Source organism: Phalangium opilio, unplaced genomic scaffold, assembly GCF_054372755.1.
Source record: "Phalangium opilio isolate 3A_F unplaced genomic scaffold, DU_Popi_V2 ptg000014l_1, whole genome shotgun sequence".
NCBI classification, from domain to species: Eukaryota; Metazoa; Arthropoda; class Arachnida; order Opiliones; family Phalangiidae; genus Phalangium; species Phalangium opilio.
In genome coordinates, this window is record NW_028324149.1 from 781859 (window position 1) to 800468 (window position 18610).

Here is an 18610-nt window from a genome sequence, read left to right on the forward strand (position 1 = left end):
AATATGTCTGGGCCCGGCAAAATATCTCACTTGATAAAAGGTTTTCGAAACTACAGAATTGCATTTTTTTCAGTAGTTAATTTAGAGGGAATTAGATGATGGAATTCAATTTGAAATTGTGCTAAAATTATTACAACGATGTTAAAATTAATGCTATTAATTAAAAATAATAATTTGGGTACGTAATTAGCCTTACGCTAAGTTTGTTAGTTTCTTTATAATTTTATACGCTTTTTAGAGTAAAAAAAAGCTTTATGTTTACCAAATGTTAAAAGTTTCCCTTTAACTCGTGCAAAGCTAGGCCACGAAAATTTCGTGAGCAACTACCCTGGGAATTACGTTTAGTAATACAGCAAACGCGTCATGTCGTAGGACCCGTCATTCTCGAATTTCTCAGGACCTAAACTGTAAAGTTTTCCAGCTTGTCTCTTTCATTTATTGAAGCGAGGTTTCTCTCTGCAGGGTAACTCGAGCCGGCGGTTGTCGTGAAACAACAGTCTTTGAGTATTGTATATAATTATGGCGACACATTCATCTCAACCCTTTTCACGATCCAATAGTTAATTTCAGAAAACTCAGTAATTAATGTTAGGCAACGAGGGGCAAATGAGGGGTATTAGATTTCCCGTGACCGCGCTCTCGCGCGCGAGCGAGACAACCTCGAGTTTTGCGGTTAATTCTTTCTGTTTCCTTTGATTCCGTCCGATGGATTTTCTCGCGACATCCGAAGGGACCGCGTGAAAAGGGGTCAGACATTTGCTTTATAAGAATATCCCCAGTATCGAGTTAATTTAAAAAACATTCCGAATGTGTCCGATACCTCGGAAGAGGAACTCTAGGAACTGGGAAGTGTCATTTCCGGTTTGGTACGGAGGAAATTGTCTTAGTACATAAATGTGTGAAGAGAGACGTAAACCTCACTGTATAGGCCAAGTTAGTTTAGGCGCGTGCGGGCTTCTTTCAATATTATTAGTAAGACCAAAAATGCTTCATGGGCACGAGGCCATTCTGATTTGAATACACTAATTAGTAGCAGTGAAATTACTGAAATATTATTTTTTTAGATAACTAGCGCTTAGCAGGCTCAGACCCATGACCATCGCGTCGACCGCATAACGCGCTAAAAAACTAAGCTATGACACAAATTCGAAGAAAATTGGGGACTATATGAAATATTATTAGTCTGTGTTTTTTTCCCGCCAAAAAGGGGTCTTCCCGCCATACTCAACAGATCCCCACCAAGTTTCCCGCTTTTCCAAGACCCTAATGCGTTTAACACAACAGAAAAATTATATTACCACCCAGAGTTTGCAACAACCTAAACCTCTACATCAAGCCTAACCATATAACACGAGAGAGGGCTAAAACCCTAAGCAAATTGCGATTGTCACAACCAGTAGACGTTAGACGAAGGAGAGTATAAGATAAACTCGTGGTCTCGTGCGCTCAAACTTAATACAGTCCATTAATTATTCGAGGTGACCAAATTAATAAAGCGAGTTTCTGTTCACCCTGGTATTTACTTCATCCGCAGTTTTATCGCGAACACATCAAGTGTGAGACTGAGAAAGAAGGAATAATTCGAGGAGAGGTTTAGTCCGGGATTTTTTTATATTAGATAAGCAAAATTAAAAAGAATCGGTTGGGGTTTTATTCCCCCGTTCTGTAAATGATTCTGATAAAAACCTAATGATACGACTTAATTTCCGTTCAGAAACAAATTTCTTCTTCCCGCTTCTTAAACCCGATCCGACCGCAAATGGAAAGCGATGGCTAACACAACCATTTGTAAACGTGCTTGGGGTTACTTTTTTATATTAGTTTTTCTTTCTCGCACATGCTTGTATCATTTCCTTAATTGAATCGTTTTTGTTTTTTTTCAACATCAGACTTCGAGACGTAATAACTATGGTGATTTAAATGATAAGATTAAATGTTTCGAGGATATGATAGATATAATGTTTATTTTTCAAATGGTACCGAGTACTTGCGTCTACTTCAACGAGAGCAAGAGTAATTAAGGTTGTAAATTATTGACTGGCTAATATTTTACGGATGACCCCTTAAATTTAATTAAGAAACTGAAATACAATGATTTCCAATTTAACTAAGGGGTCGTCCCTAAAACACTCAATTCATAACTGGAAAACAGTGGCCCGGACGACAAAATAGAGATAGATGTTACATTTTCGACTCAAAATCGGTCAAAGAACATCCCCCTTAATTTATCACAGACTGCATATTAGCAAAATTGCTGAATCGATATGAAATTTCAAATTGTGACAATTTTAAATTTTTGCCAATACGTTGCACCATCCACATTCAAAATCCAGGACTTCCAAATATACTCTGACAATTCTGGATTTACTACAGGAATAGTTTTAGACATTTTGAGCAAGCTATAAAGGTCCCAATGGTTCAGCGGCAAAATACTAAATTTTACTTATATAATTGTACGTAACAACGCTAATATTTCTGAAATACAGACTCCGAAACCTCAATTAAAATTAACCAAACCAGTATTATTTTTAACCATAAACAGCAGCGCCCCAAGGAAAATAATAATCAAGCAATGGAGCGTAATTCGGATAGTAAAAAAAAATATGTGTCCCCATTGCTGAAGAGTATATAGCCCCTTTCCTTACCCCTGAAGGACCCTAAATTGGTGGCGGCAAAGTTTTAGTAGCGCAGCCTTCGTTGGTCGGAGGCGACGTTGGCGCTAATTTTCCACTTCCCTCCGATGAACTCATTAATGATAAAGCCAGATATAGTAGAAGCTACTGTCTAAAGGACTCTAGGCTTAACGCTTGGAGCGAATTTATGACCGTGGATAATCGTTCGTTGAAAAAGATCTTAAGAAATTTACGGTGGTTACAGTGCGCCCAAAGAACAAAGAAGAGATAGAACGGTTAGGCTTAAAGGAAAAGTAAAAGTCGAGAAAAACACTACTGAATTGGAATATGGCAACAGGATTCATCCTAAAGTTTTCTCCAAATTCTACAGGTCAGCTAGACACTTGTAGATAAGACCTGATACCCGTTTGTAATGTTATATCATATGGTTTTGGAAATATCCCCATCGCAAGCTAGAGAGCTCCCCTGCCTCCCAATCTGATTAAGAAAACTTCTTCTCCAAAATATCTTACGCGTTTTCGAACTCAACAAAACCGTAAGATGAAATCTAGCACAGATAAGTTTGCCATACTAGTGTGTTCTTTTGGGTTAAATTGAGTGGAAAATGTCACCGGAACATTGGGTCTACAACATTTAGTTACTGAAGTATGGCCTCCCAAACATTGATTGGCCCCTCAAAGAACCTTGGAATTAGTTCTTTCTTTCTGGGTAGCCTATTCCTTGAAGAGGATGGCCAATTTCTTTGTGTGCGCGTGCGGCTTAAGTGATCGTAAAATTATCATCAAAGGCTTAGCGTGGGGGAAAGAATGAAGAATTACAACGGGAGATTCCAGAAGCCCCTTAAAATTGGCTGGGGTAAAATTGGGTTAAGGTGTGTACACAGGGTTTTGTCTGGTAGGCCGTATTAGCCATTAGGGAATTATTTAAATTAGATACATTGTTACTAGAGGCGAGTCTTTCAAAAGGGGCTCTAAAGAAGGAAGCGACGATGGGTGGATAAAAATTATTTGAAATACATCAGAGGCACGTGACCGAGTAGAGGCGTGGTTCAAAGAAACTGCCTTCATTGGGGTCCCTTTAATTAACAGTTCTTTGGTGATGGTATAATCTCTTTAATTTCTCTGACCGAACACCTTCTTCTTTCTCTTTTTCTCTTTATGGGTGTCCTTCCGGCTCTTCCTCTGGTTCAATTAACAACCTCTCTATCGCTCTAACTTAACGCGCTTAACCACGTCACCAAATGTCCGTTCTGTTTGTTGTCTGGCTGACCCTCGCAGCTCTGTTATCAGGAATCCTGCGAACGTTTCAAGTACACGCTTGTGACGGAGATGACCTGGTGATCGAGTGCTACCAGAACACTATCATCAATATCAACCTGGCGCAGTACGGTCGACTAGTACCAACGTACGAGCTCTGTCCACCTTTGACCCCCAATATGGTTGACCATTACTTTTCCGAGAATGAAACGACGAATTGCATCGCTAATGAGACGCTGAGAGTAAGTAAAAGTACTTGATTTTAAACGGTCTACGAAATATACCAGTCTCTGGTATTTTGGACGGCTCAACTAATGACAAGTTTTAGTATACAATTTTGCAGACGGTGGAGGCGGCTTGTCGAGAGCAAAGAACGTGCAAAGTTAGAACATCTCCGGAATCTTTCGGTGGTGATCCGTGTCCTGGTATTCGGAAATACGCCGAAGTCGCGTACAAATGCAGACCAAGTAAGACCTACACCAATTAACAGCTCCGATACATTTTTAATTCGTGAATCCACGTTATGTAGATTCCTTTTTCAACAAAATCGTCTGCGAGGGCGAAAGACTAATCCTGCGGTGTTCCAAGGCTCAAAGAATCGTAATTTATTCGGCGTCATTCGGTAGCACGCGCTATGACGTCATCAACTGTCCTCAACCTAACGCCGTCAAGGGAGAAGGTAGAGGGAAAGTGAATCGAGCATCGGAATTGATTCTAAATGTTGTTTTCTCTTTTCCCTTCTCTCGATTTCTCTAGATTGCCAGGTCAGTTACGCCACCGAAACGGTGATGAGCAGCTGCCACGGGAAACGGAAATGCTCCGTTGGGGCCGATATGGGAACCTTTGGAAGCCCCGGTTGCCCGAAAGGAGTTAGATTGCATCTCAAAGTTGTCTATACTTGTGGTCAGTATACTTTTTTCTTTTCGTTAAAGTGACCTTCGCGTATTTGTAGAAAGTGTAATAACATTGGGTAAAGGAACAGTTTCTCCAAGAAATAAATGGTCCTGACCAAGAGGAAGCGAGGTTTTAAGACCATCTTGAGAGATTTGATTTTGTATTTACAGTTCCTAAGGATATTCTAAAAGAGTTGGATTTGGGAAAAGGAACGTCTCAATCGAGCGATTTCAGTGACGAAACCAAGGAACAGATTGAATCAGACGGCGACTACCCGGCGTTAGTCGATGAAAATCAACCGATAGTGGTACCTTCGTCCACTTATTCCACCCATGGTACGGCAGGTGCCCAACCCCCACCAATTAAAAAAGAAACGGAACTCGAACGGAATGTAGCAGACGGCAAAACGGGTACCGTCCATTCGAAAATCGGTTTCGCTTACCCGCAAACGACTAAAGCTCCAGGTAATTTACTTCAGTGACACGAACTTCTAACGAAACTTTTAAGATAGCAGCACTACACGTTTATAAACAGTCAATTAAAAAGAATAAAACATTACTAAGTAATCAATTTAAAGAACCTTAACCAGTTTGTCGAAGTAAAACCAATCTTTCGCGAGACAATAAATGGGTTTTGGTACACGTTACACGTATTATCCACTAAGCAAGAAACAAAAAAGAAGAAAATTAATTATTTTCTAAGCTTAACTTCCTCGATCGTTAAGTCGGCAATTTCAAGTCTTTTCTTTTTCTTGAATGAAGGAGGAAGGTGTAGTTTTTTTCCTTAATCGAAACCAGTATCGTTCTTTTTTTCTCTCGCCCACTTAATTGTCGCATTCGGAATGGAAGGGGAGTCAATAGACGCAACGGGGTCAATGGGAGGAACAGCCATCACCTCCTCGGGGGACATGGTGAGTGTAGATGGTAGAGCGAGACTCAAGCCCACTATCAAAACAGATATGCAGAGCGATGAGAATCTAGACGGAGAGTTGTCCGATTCCAACTGTACCGAAGAGCAGAGGGTCATTGGTTTCATCACCGAATGGGTCAAGGCCTTCAATTACGTTAAAAGTAAGTACATTATCTTGTTTTAATCCCGAATTCTACTGAGATTTAGCTTAAGATTTTTCGAATTGTTTTTAATTGCGCTTCAGTTTTGTGTAATTGTATATATGTGTTGCTGTAATTTTTGTTTTATAGAAAACAAGGAGAAATTCATTTTGTACCTGACACTTAGCCTCTCAGCCGGTCTGGTGGCGTTTCTTATAGTCCTAGCGGCGCGTCTTTACATACAAAAGCGACGCGACCGCCGCCCCGCGACAAAACTGCGAATCTCGGAACCATTGACGTCACCGTACGGCGGTGACGACATGGCCGAGCTGGACGCGGCCTTCGACGCCTCCGAACGTTTAACCACGACGGCTTTAACCGGAACGAGCCCCTTATCCGCGTCAGTGGCGTGTACTCACGAACCGGAAGTTGTCCGTTACACGAACAGTCGGAACACCATGAGGCGCCAGGACAGCGATACCCATCCCAGAGCGCCCGTCGCGCGTAATATGAACAATTATTACTACAGTTAGTGCGCACCGGCGCAGTCCGGAGCGAGATATTACTCCTTCAAGGGGACATCGGGACACGCACGGTCCCCGATGACGCGAAATAAAGTTCAAAAACCGTTATCCCGTGACGCGCACCTATTGAAATTAAAGTTGTCAAGTCGTACGAGTCTGTAGGTTATATAGTTCATATCGGTGTAATTCGCGGGAAATACGGTTCGAACCGCGCACGCGCAGCGACCCGAGAAAGGGATGATGAAGGTTACATGATACACGCGCACGAAGTAGCGACTGCGACGGCTCAATAAGCGAAGAGGTGATGCAGAATCAATTCAAATCGAATTTTTTAAAGAGAACAAGAAATACAAAAAAAAGTCAGTTTTGAAAATTATTCCCTTTGTACGGTACAAAGTTGATAAAAACATTTTTTAATTCCTGAACATTTTATTTATGTCATAAAATGTTAAAATAATTTAAAACTATGCTGATGACGTCACGCGCAATTATACAACACTTACTAATTAATCTATGAATTTAGTTTTTTTAGATGACAGTTAATTCCCGAGTCGAAGAAACTTGGTGAAATTCCAAGAAAAAAATGTTTAGATACAAAACACTTATAAAGGTACTTTACAACATTTCCGAATTTTTTTCATTTTTAATTAATTTTAAAATGAAAAAATATAAATAGGGTACTAATTACGGAATAAAAATAATATCACTAATTATGGTATGGGTGGAGATTGGAAATTGAATAAATTAAATAGGGGTTTGAAAAAAAAATAACACGCCCTAAATCTAATTATAGATTCGATAAATTAAAAAATTAAATAAAAAGAAAACAATTGTTACAGATAGAGTAATTAATGTTAAGGAAGAAGAAAACGTGCCATAACCCAGTTTATTTTTACGTTGTAATTTTGTCCAAAAAAAAAAAAGAATTTATATAATTTATTAGTTTTTATGTCAATGAGGAAATTTTGGTGTTTATCTTAATTAACACACAATTTTTTGAATATTTTTGAAGGGTGCCTATTTCAAAGTTTAATTAATGAATGCAATGGCAAATAGAAATAACTAAAAAGTGGGGGTGAAGGAAGAGCGTAGGCGACAATCACGTGATCACGTAGGACAAAGTTAGTGTTATGAACAGCAGAACACGATTATTATAAACGTTAGAGCGATGATTGGTCGACCATTAGAGAGAGAAAGAGATCAAGAGCCGTCGTAAACCATACTGGGAATACCCTACTACTTAAGGCTTACATTAACCTCCCCAGTGTCTATCTCACTTTCCGTTGTTTCTATATGCCTTTGCTAAAACACGATTAAATTGGTATAAAAGAAAATATACGGCAAAACGTTATAGTAATCAACCGATCTAGTCAAATGCTAAACTTAACATCGCAATATTCACAATAATAATAATTTCAAATTCCGGTCCTGAAATTTCACCCACGAGTTGGAACGTCATCAACGGTTAGAACAATTTTGATTAAATAATAACTCAAATATAATCAGACGGGGTTTTGTTATTAACGGAGAAATGATAGAGTCATTAAAAGCGCGCACCCTCTGGTTCCTCGCCTCCATTTCCCCAAAAACTTTCCCAGAACGGAAGAGAATAGGGGGAAGGAAATACGGGGGGGAGGAAACAACAGAAATCGACTACCATATCCTGAAGCCATTACCAATTATAGAGCCTTTTTGGGTAATTAGGATCGTATATTGGCAATCCCATTAATAGAAGCTCGATTTTTGGTTAATTTGAAATTAGGTATAAAAAAATCTAAAGAAATCTACTAAAGAAATAAAATAATTTAATTAATGCAATTTTTGGGTTTAAAATAATTAAACGTGTCTATATTAAAGAAGAACTAAGCGAGTTAGGGATATATGTTAATTAAAAATGGTGGGAAAACGGTCACGTGGAACTAGTCGTCCAATAGAATTAAACACCCCAACGTCATTTTCTTTACAAAAATAGGCCTAAAGGATTAAATTCAGTAAATAAACTTAATCATTAGTATCTTCTTCAATATTGTACAAACGTATACATTCATTATGAAATGTGACGAAAAGCGTGGAAAATATTTATTTTATTCGCTATTAAAATGGAATTAAGCCTATTATTTTAATTTAAAATTATTAATTATTCGGTTATTTCATCAGGACCTGGCACGAACTTCCACCCAAGTAATTCCCTTCTGCGCATGATTTAACAGTCTCCAAAACTACACATATCTAATCACAATGTGCGTATAGATTCCTGACATATCCAAAAATCAAACATTAAATAAATAAATAAATTAAATATATTACCAAAATAAATTAAAACCTGATTAGCGAAATAACATTTAAACTAGTTTTTGAAAGAAACCCATAAATATCTGTAATCCGACATATCTTATTTCCCGACCCCAGTGACCTTTGACCCATATAAAAATATATATATATACACTTCAAAGGGAGATTTATATTGAAAAATTCAAAAATAAAAAATTAAAAAACGAAAAGTGTGCAATATTAATCAATGAATAATTAATTTAATAATTATTGTACAGCCAAATGAGTAAAGATTCCCCACACTGCTTTAAGTTTCTCAGAAGTTAATTAGTTAAAAGTAAGCGTTTCAATCTAATTATAATTAAGGAGGGAGAAAGGGTGATGTCGACTAACTAAGAAAAATTATAGCCCTAAGTATTAAAAATGAAATCTATTCCAATCTTAAATAAAAACTTACGAAACCTGCCCTGGAATTATTTTACTTCAACTAATTAATTTCTGATAATTAAACTTAAACCCCCAAAAGACGTTAGAAATAACAAAAATGACTCGATTAAAAGTAATGTAAATAAAAAAATGTCTGAAAAACAATTGTCTATAGAAAAAAAACACGTTTGCTCAGGTTTTAAAAATAAACAAAAATAACAAATATCACAGACATAAAAATATACAAAATTAAAATATTGTGAAGAAAAGAAACAAGCTACAAATTAACACAAAGTTTTCATGATTAAAAAAAAAAAAGATGAAATTCGTTAACAGATTGTGTAATATTTATTACGATGCGCGAGGATTTTAAATAAAGAATTTAATAAATGATCTAGCCGATAAATTTTTCGAAAGAAATTTTTAGAAGAATAAAAAAAGCAAAAGAAAAAAAGGTTTTGAAAACAAAGAATTTCTTAATTGCGTTTTGTGTTGCAAATTATTCCGAAGTTGAAAGAACTTTTACGATGCTTATATCGATTTAATATGGCCAAGGCTTAATATAAATATTCAAAAGGTAAGGAGGGTACATACGCTTAGATAGGGTTTATTTTTAAGGAGAATTGCTAGGGGAACGGTGTAGTTGCTGCTGAAGAAATTAAGGGGCTATTTTGAGTCGAAAATGTTCTATGACCTTTTGCCTTAAGGTCCACCGTTCTCAAGTTTCAATTGTTCTAATTAAAATTCAGAAGCACCATGTATTTATAATGGCTCTTTTGTTATCTTAGAAATTCTAACATTTTCATCGTATATTAAACCTTAATTTATTGCCAGGTACCTGTAATCCCTCGCCCTTATCTCTAATACCCTGTAGGTATTTTTGGTTATTTTCATAGTTTAAATTTACCAAGGGAACAATCAATTCTTAAACTTAATCGTTCTTTGGTGAAAATGGGAGTAAAATAAACCAATCATTAATTTAAGCCTAAACTAAAAGCGGCGAAAATAGACCACCTAATTTGTAGGAGGCTTATGTAAGCGAGATTTCCAAAAAGTCTCCTGATTGCTTCTAAAAATTCAAATTTTATCAAAAACTGTAAACCGTATCTCGTTTGTAGGGCGGTATGGTAGAGATTACCTCCCTGATGTCTTGGTAGAACCCCCTATAGTTAATCTTTTCTTAAGTTTTTAAAAATTTGAAAGGTGAGGGTGGAAAAGAAAAAAAGAAAGAAAAAAGTTTAAGACGCCGTGAGAAAAAGCACACATTCCCCTATTAGAGAGATGAATTTTTGTTTTTGATGCCTGAATTATGTATAACAAGAGAGGGGGGAGGGGTTTGTGAATTGGGCAGGCGAGAAATGATATTCCAAAAAGAGTGTAATCCTTATCGATCCGTTACGAAACTTCCATAAATGAATTTAGGTATTCCTCCTAAGAATATTCACTGAATAAAATCCACTCTCTTAAGCCATGTTCACACAAGAAACTGGTTCGAGTTATAGGAAAAGTTCAGGTAACATAACATTATACCTTTTAAAAGAAGGGCCTTTTTCTAAATATAAAAGAAATTAAATACTAAAATTAAAATAAATGATCTCTTACTACAAAATAATTAATACATTTTATTAGTCTCAAAAATAATCAAGGACTACTGCACCATACGCCATTGCTTTAGTGGCGTCTGCTAAATCGAACCTCTTAGCCTACCGTATTGGTTGAAAGTGGCGTCTGCTAAATCGAACCTCTTAGCCTACCGTATTGGTTGAAAGTGGCGTCTGCTAAATCGAACCTCTTAGCCTACCGTATTGGTTGAAAGTGGCGTCTGCTAAATCGAACCTCTTAGCCTACCTATTGGTTGAAATTCTCACAGGCTGAGAGAGATAAGGGGTAAGAATATTCCTCATAAACGACTATTTACTCTTGTGATAATTTATAAAACTCATTTTTATATATACGTTTAAGTTACTCTAGTGCAGTTAGGAGCAGCTCCTGTGCATGCACCCTCACTGCCTTCAATATACAAAAGCGAGCTCGATTCCTACACTAGTGCGCTCTTTGTAATTCCGAGCAGCTTATCGGAGGGCAGGTATAGGTAGCGGTGGTACAAAAGACAGGAGACAAACTACAAGCGAGCTCATTAGTGTCACCTATACTAATAACCCGTATCATGAAAACGCCCCAAAATTTATTTCCGAATGAATTAGTATCTAAAGCCTTAATTGCAGGCAAATATGGGGGGGGGGGACAGTTTCAGGCGGGAAAAATGATGTGCCTTTATACCATGTGTTATAAACAAATTTTTAAAGATGAAAATATTTGATTGGCGCATCAGGTATGTACAAACTACCATAAGTTCATAAGATATGTTCCATAAGTATGATACTATCTACATTTCGTAATGCTATAGACTTACAGCTCGAGAACGACAAGCGATAATCTACTACACTCGGTTTTGCAGTCCATCTAAACCTATTTAGTCACTCTGTACTAAGCCTTTGACATCGCCTCACCAGGCCTCCCTCGCTTTACCTCGAATCTATGACCTACCTCATTCGCTTCATGAAAAGCTCCAGTTTGTAACCAGAATTTACAAACTTATGGAACATATAAACTTATGATACTAAAAGGGAAAATTTTCAACGCAACTTGATAATTTCAAGCCCAATTTACACACGCTTTACCCTAACTTAAATGTTTAGTAAAAATTAAAAATGAATGGAACTAAATTACAATGTTAAACATTGAACAGTTTGTTAAGTGCATACAATTTGCAGCGTGCAGCGGAGCTAATACAAAGAGTAAACTTAATAAACTGAAAAGCTTTCAAAATTAAGCTAAGGAGAAACTTGGAAAATTGCTAAAACAGTAACTTCAAAAGGGAATTTGCGGCGATATCTACAAAGCGTGCTTATTTTAAACTTAAGTTTCTGTTTAAACATTAACATTTAAACGAGATTAACTCCTTGACAAAATATGTTTTATTATTATTAATGTAAGTAAATTTAATCTAATAAAAAAACCTACGTAAATATTTATCTAATTACAAATTGTAAACTATAAAGAAATATAAATAAACCCAAAATAATTTTGTTTTTGTAATATGGTTTACAACTTAGTACTAATACAAATATGAGAGAAAAAGATGGCGTAGAGTAACTTCAGAATATTACCCATAATGCAAACAAATAAGGAAATAAGTGAAGGTAAGATATGACTCCAGTTTACAGCGACCAACATTAAAACCTAATTGATCTTAATAATATTTGGTTACCCTCGTGCATTTTCCCCCATTCTTTTCTCTCCTTTCCCCCCCCCGCACTTTTCGTATATAATACCAAAAGCAAATAGAAAAAATACAAAGAAAGTAAGGAGAGATTGGTTGTGATTCTGCATGAGGGCTGAGCCAAAAATAAAAAGATAACCCTTATACTAGGCTAAAACTCGCTAACAAAAACAATTAAGTCATCCGAAAATGTTACATTTATCACCACCAGGTGACGTAGTTTATGAACGGTCCCTAACCACCAAAAACCATAAAAAAATGCTTCAAGAGATGAGCTCTTTATCAGAGAGAAATTAAAGACAAAATATAATAAAAATTTAACGTAGAGCGTTCATTGCTGAACCAAATAAGAAGCTAAAGCATAGTTCCTCACTTTCTATTAACCCTATTTACTATTGATAAGAGGGGTCCTTTTCTAATAACTACTCGTTTATTTGATGACGAAAACCCTGTGGGACATTTTTCTGAATAAATGGATCTTTTAGTCGCATTGGCAAGGGAAGAATACGATGCCCTCCATCCGGAAAAATGCAAGTCAAGACTGCAGCGTATCCTTCTCTTTATGCATATATGTCTTGACGTATAGTGGCTTCTGTAATACGAGCAATGGGCAGCTGTCACCAAACTAGTGGGTGGAAAAAGGGCCACCGAAGATAGCGAGTCAGGAGAGTTTCAGGGTTGACCCAAAGTTTTCTGCTTTATCAAGGCTTAATGTTACGTTAGCGCTAGCTAGCCGCTGCGCTGAGTTTCGTTTTTCTTTCGCGCCAGAACATTTTGTATCCCCCAACAAGTCTTAGTATTTCACGGTTTATTTAGGTGCTACTAAGTGACTGTCTTTACAAAATATTTCAATAGAGAGCTTTCAGTTGGAGGAGGAGCTGAGTCTCGTGACATAATTTACGCCGCCATATTGGTGGGTTTAAAGCAGGAATGAAGCTGAGACCACCCAATATGGCTACCAAAACAGCGGTAAGACATGGGAGGGTGTGACGTACTACTATCCCATCTGAAAGCTCTCTATTGCGTTTCGATCGGTCATTTTGAAGCTGAATTTAAAAGGGGTGGTCGTAGCTAAACATGTTTATTTAAAGTTTTGAGTCATGCTGAGTTTTTTTTTTAAATTTAAAATATATTAAATTTAGTTGGTTTATAGCAAACGAAATTTTCATTTCCACTGAATGATTTCATTTGATTTCAGAATTACCTGTAGCGTTGCAACTTGCAACCCCAGAAATTCCCTGACCTTCCTAGTCTATACCATGATTTTCGGCCATTCACAATTTTGAAAACGTCCCTAAATTGAAATATTTTTCAAAGGGCAAATGAATGTCTTGGCTAGCGTATCTTGTTGAAAATATCTTAATATATATATGGCGGACGTCTTCCAGCGCGGGATGCTGGGAGGTAAAAGCAGTCAGCTTTGCACGTATGGTACTACTATGTCCCTTCTCTCCCAGAAGTATCCTAACCCTAAGAGAACCCGTTAGCGCGCCAGCTGGAAATCCTCGAATCGCCGCTGGCCCTTTTTTGGATTCTGAGTTCCTGACACGAAACGGCCGTTGTAATGAGCGGATCCTATAGAGGGTCCATTTTGGTTCGCTCCCAAAACCAAAATTTTGGATCCACTATTGATATGTAACATCGAAAAGGTTGTAAGGACCGAGTAAAGGTCATAGGTAGTTGTACTTTCCTTTGGTTAAAGGACCAATCATATTGCTTTTCAAAACCAAGATACAGAGCGTGCCATGTAAATTTTGTTAACAAGGAGGCAGGGCGTTACGCGATTGGTCGGAGGTGCAAATTTCAAAATATCTACGAAATCTCAAACTAATTTGAATTTTATACGCAGATTGGAAGTAGAAGAATCGATTAAAAATTACTTTATTTTCCTTTTCGCACTCGATTTAAGGCTCTATTTTCATTCATAAATTTCACGCGCGTTACGTCACGTGGTTTGTGAATACATTAATTTTCTTTAAGCCTTGGTTTTGAAATTTCACGCGCTTGGTGTTTAATGTCACGTGATTTAGATTGGTGGAGGGAAGAAAGTTTTTTCGTGGTCTTTATTGCAAGAAACGAAAAGATCGAACTTTAACTTTAATTCACGCCTCGAAGAATTTCCCCGGAAAGGTTTCAAAGAAAAAAGAAAAAACTTTTTCCACCCTTGAAAGTTAGCTTTGCGGCCTCATTATTTTCACGACACCTCGTTTGAGTTAGAGTTCATTTCAACTTGAACTTTCAATAATAAAAAAGCTAAACTCTTAAGAGCCTTTAAGGAATTCTCATTGTGAAATATGATTAAATTCCAAAAAGACTAAATGATGAAATATCCGTAAGATGATAAAAGTTACGAAATAAAAAATATTTTAATACATTTTTTGTGATAATATTGAGTTAACTAAATATTAAATATACGGAAGGAGACGAGTTTTTGACCTCCAGGTAGCCTGGGCTTCTAGTGTGAATCCTCCATGTTATGTAAACTATACCTCAACGTTATAACTTCGGTCGTTCATATGGGGAGTCGGAATATAGCCTTGGATATATCGTCGAAGCCTTAGAAATGCCCCTTAGGCTATTCGCGGATCATCACTCTGAATTTCAATCTTCTTAAGTCTTACGTAAGCTTAAAAGGGGGGGCCTTTCATAAATTAACATTTACGCAAAATAATTATATAACACCGTAAAACGTGATTACCCAAAACACGGTTGCCTACTTAACAATTTTTTAGTTTACTTCCCTGACTTTACCAAGTATTCCCTAACTACCAAATTTTGCAGTCTTTTTCCTGGCCCCATTTTTAAACTTCCTGACCTGACCTGTGTCAATACTGCAAAACTACTAGTATACAGATTAAGTTAAGATAAATATAAGATAGTAAAACAAAAAAATTTGCAAGAGTTACTTCATTGAATGAACTTCTGATCAAGACTATAGGGGAAATAAAGATTTATGCTTGGTCCCTAATTCTAGAGATTAAAAAGTCACAGATATGAAAAAGAACCTCCAAGGATAAACATTTCATTTCAGTCTACGCGAAGATCACGAAACGTCCGGACTGTCGTTATGGAAAACCATCGTAATTTAAAAGTTACCATTATTGGTGGTGGTCCGGTTAGTTTGTATTCAAATACACCCAAATATACGCGACGTATTTAAAAAAATAATAATAATTCGCAGGTTGGTACACTGGAAGCTTGTTTACTAGGAAATCATGGGCTTCGAGTGGACGTTTACGAAAGTCGAGAGGGTATGTTTACAATAATCGTAATTTTGTTTAAAAGTAAATATTTATATAAAGGCAACTTTTCAGATATGCGAAAATTGGAACACGTCCAAGGACGAAGTATTAACTTGGCTTTGTCCGTACGAGGACGGTCAGCCTTGTCGGCCATTGGTCTGGAAGATAAGGTCATTGCCAATCATGGCATACCAATGAGGGCTAGATTAATTCATGAAGTTGGGGGTAGAAGACGTGCCATACCTTACGGCAGAAAAGACCAAGTCAGTTTGAATAAGATATGTTCCATAATTATGACACTAGAGACTTACAGCTCGAGCTTGTTCGAGACCGACTAGCGAGAACTGACTACACTCGGTTTTGCAGTCCATCTTAATATTTAGTGTGAACTTAGTCAGTTTGACAGTGCCTCATCAGGCGTCGCTTTACCCTGAATCTCTGACCAGCGGTCACTTCATGACAAGCTCCAGTTTGAAACCAGTGTCAAACTTATGGAACATATCTTATGAACTTACGGTTTAACCAATCGAAATATTTCTAAAACTAACCATTTATTTCATATAGTGTATTTATTCCGTTAGTAGGAGATTTCTAAACGAAATTTTACTAACTAGTAAGTTATATCACCCGACCATTAATTATTTTAACTAAAATTGAACCATTTCAGCCGCGGAAAAACACCCTAATGTAACCATACATTTCTCACACAAGTTAACAAATTTAGATATGGACAATGGGAATCTCATTTTTAAAAAGTATACCCATTTAACAGACCTTACGTCTGAGTCTAACTATATCCGTGTTAATTTAGACCTAACGGACAAGAGGTCAAAAAAACATCAGATCTGATTATTGGATGCGACGGGGCTTATTCTGCAGTACGAAGACAGATGTTAAAACAACCGCTATTCAATTACAGTCAAACTTATATCCCACACGGTTACCTAGAGTTGTGTATACCACCTACCGAAGATGGACAGGTGAAAATCAAACCATAATTAGCCTAAAAGGGCTAGTTTTCAGGCTTAATCTATCGTGCGTAATTAGTTTGCGATGGAGGTCAACTATTTGCATATTTGGCCGAGAGGAAAGTTTATGATGATTGCTTTACCAAATCAAAACAAAACGTACACCGTTACTCTTTTCGCACCACTCGAAGTGTTTGATTCGTTAATTGACCAAGAAAGACTCTTAGAATTTTTTCACAAGTACTTTCCAGACGCTATTGGTTTAATTGGAAGGTAATTAACTCGAAACTAATTAAATTTTTTGACCAATTTCTAATTAAAACCTTTAAAAACGTTCGCAGGGAAAAACTGGTTGAAGATTTTTTCAGAGTTAAAGCCTCGCCTTTAGTTTCCGTTAAAGTAAATTAAACTTAATTATTAAATATTAATATAATATTAATTAGGCCTAATTATACTCGTTAGTGCTCGCCTTATCACGTCAGAGACAAAGTAGTAATTCTAGGAGATGCTGCTCATGCCATGGTGCCATTTTACGGACAAGGACTCAACGCGGTACATATATAAAATTAATTACAAAAGCAATTAAAATTTTCCTATGAAGCACTTAATGAACTAATTCGCCCCAGGGTTTAGAAGATTGTTTAATTTTGAACCAATTTCTGGAAACTCCAACTTTAAACCTTGGTAAGTAAAGGTAGTCTAGCAACCAATTTTAAGCTTTTGAATATGGACTGTAGGTATCATAATCCTTGTAGCGCTAACTATACTAAACTGCCTTCAAAATTTTCGACTTAAAACTAAATTCGAAAGAAAAATAGTAAAATTAATTACAAACTGACCTGAGTTAAGCTTAAATTATTCAGAAACGGCTCTTAAAATGTACAGCGAATATAGAAACCCTGATGCGGAAGCAATTTGCGATTTGGCAATGTATAATTACATAGAGGTAAAGATTCTATTATTTTCTAGGATTAAAAAATGGTCCCCCAGATACTAATTTAAATTATAACGTATTTCAGATGAGGGATTTGGTGAATTCACCTACATTTTTGATACGCAAAAAATTCGACAATTTGCTTAATTTATTGCTAGGCGATAGATGGGTCCCTTTATATAGTATGGTAAGATAAGGCTTAGATTATACAGGGTAGTTACTGATAAGTTTGCCACATAAATTGAAGAGTGTGTTCTTAATTGGGGTCAAACTGAGTGGACAGTATCACCTGAACATAGGATCCCAAACATTGATTGACCCCTAAATCAAGGAATAAACACGTTTGTCACTCAGTTTCACCCAAAAAACATCTCCTTTAATTTATGCCAGACTTATCAGAAACACCCTGTATATGTATATATCTAGTCTAGACTTATATAATTAATGGGAAATCTAACGTTTCAGGTTACGTTCAGTAGAACGCGATATCATTTATGCATAAGGAACAAAGAATTTCAAGACGAGGTAAGATTTAGCTAATATATTTAAGTAAAAAGTTAAAATTTAATCAATCTAATGGTAAAAACAGGTTGTAATTCGTTTACAAAAACTGGGATTTTCATCCGTCATAATTACATCCAGCGCAATTATGCTGGGTTACTTCATAAGGTCAAAAGGTCACGGTGTAATACAAAAGCTGATGAATATTTTTTAAGTTAAAAATCCTGTCTTGTGATAGCTTTTTCGCTAAATGGCCCAGTCACAATAAAAACTTTCTAATACATAATTTTTTATGTATATAGTAATTAGTTTCGGGTTAGTGTGGCGCGACACTAATGAGGTGTGATAAATTGAAGTTATGCGAAAATGAGGGTCGGTAACTTAAAATAACGTTAGGTTACGCTTTTGATAAATAAATTAAGTCGTATTGTATGGGCGTTTCTTGAAAATTTACGGTCCGGCACGTTTTCATATATTATTTTTTTTTAAAGTTCTTCATTCTTGTAAAGTTGTTAAAATATTACGAAATAAAGTACAGTTTTATAGGAAACAAAATAAAATCAAATCCCCAAGGTTTAAATAATAGTTTAGTATATAATTTGCGTGCATTTTGTTTGTGTTTATTGGAG

The 18610-nt window shown here is 36.5% G+C and overlaps 2 protein-coding genes across 3 annotated transcripts in view; both read left to right on the top strand.

Annotated features, from left to right (window-relative positions):
• The window catches only part of LOC149704965 (uncharacterized), a 58895-nt gene extending 49449 nt beyond the window's left edge, over positions 1-9446 (top strand). The window contains exons 2-8 of one of the 2 annotated variants that reach the window (XM_089865101.1): positions 3911-4131; positions 4218-4356; positions 4419-4568; positions 4646-4792; positions 4954-5247; positions 5632-5853; positions 5983-9446. In XM_089865101.1, the coding sequence (XP_089721227.1) occupies positions 3911-4131; positions 4218-4356; positions 4419-4568; positions 4646-4792; positions 4954-5247; positions 5632-5853; positions 5983-6365 (1556 nt within the window). In that variant the 3' untranslated portion in view covers positions 6366-9446. The remainder of the gene's footprint in view (positions 1-3910; positions 4132-4217; positions 4357-4418; positions 4569-4645; positions 4793-4953; positions 5248-5631; positions 5854-5982) is intronic. The other variant, XM_089865102.1, reaches the window with a different exon arrangement.
• Positions 9447-13720: 4274 nt separating this feature from the next.
• cn (Kynurenine 3-monooxygenase cn) lies at positions 13721-18546 on the top strand. The gene is made up of 15 exons (XM_089865105.1): positions 13721-14012; positions 15368-15451; positions 15518-15587; positions 15651-15841; positions 16143-16191; positions 16246-16333; positions 16390-16558; positions 16626-16819; positions 16888-16945; positions 17009-17098; positions 17173-17230; positions 17410-17492; positions 17566-17667; positions 17946-18005; positions 18070-18546. Exons 2-15 carry the CDS (start codon positions 15404-15406, stop codon positions 18193-18195), a joined length of 1386 nt encoding a protein of 461 aa, XP_089721231.1. The 5' UTR covers positions 13721-14012; positions 15368-15403; the 3' UTR covers positions 18196-18546.
• The last annotated feature ends 64 nt before the right edge of the window (positions 18547-18610 follow it).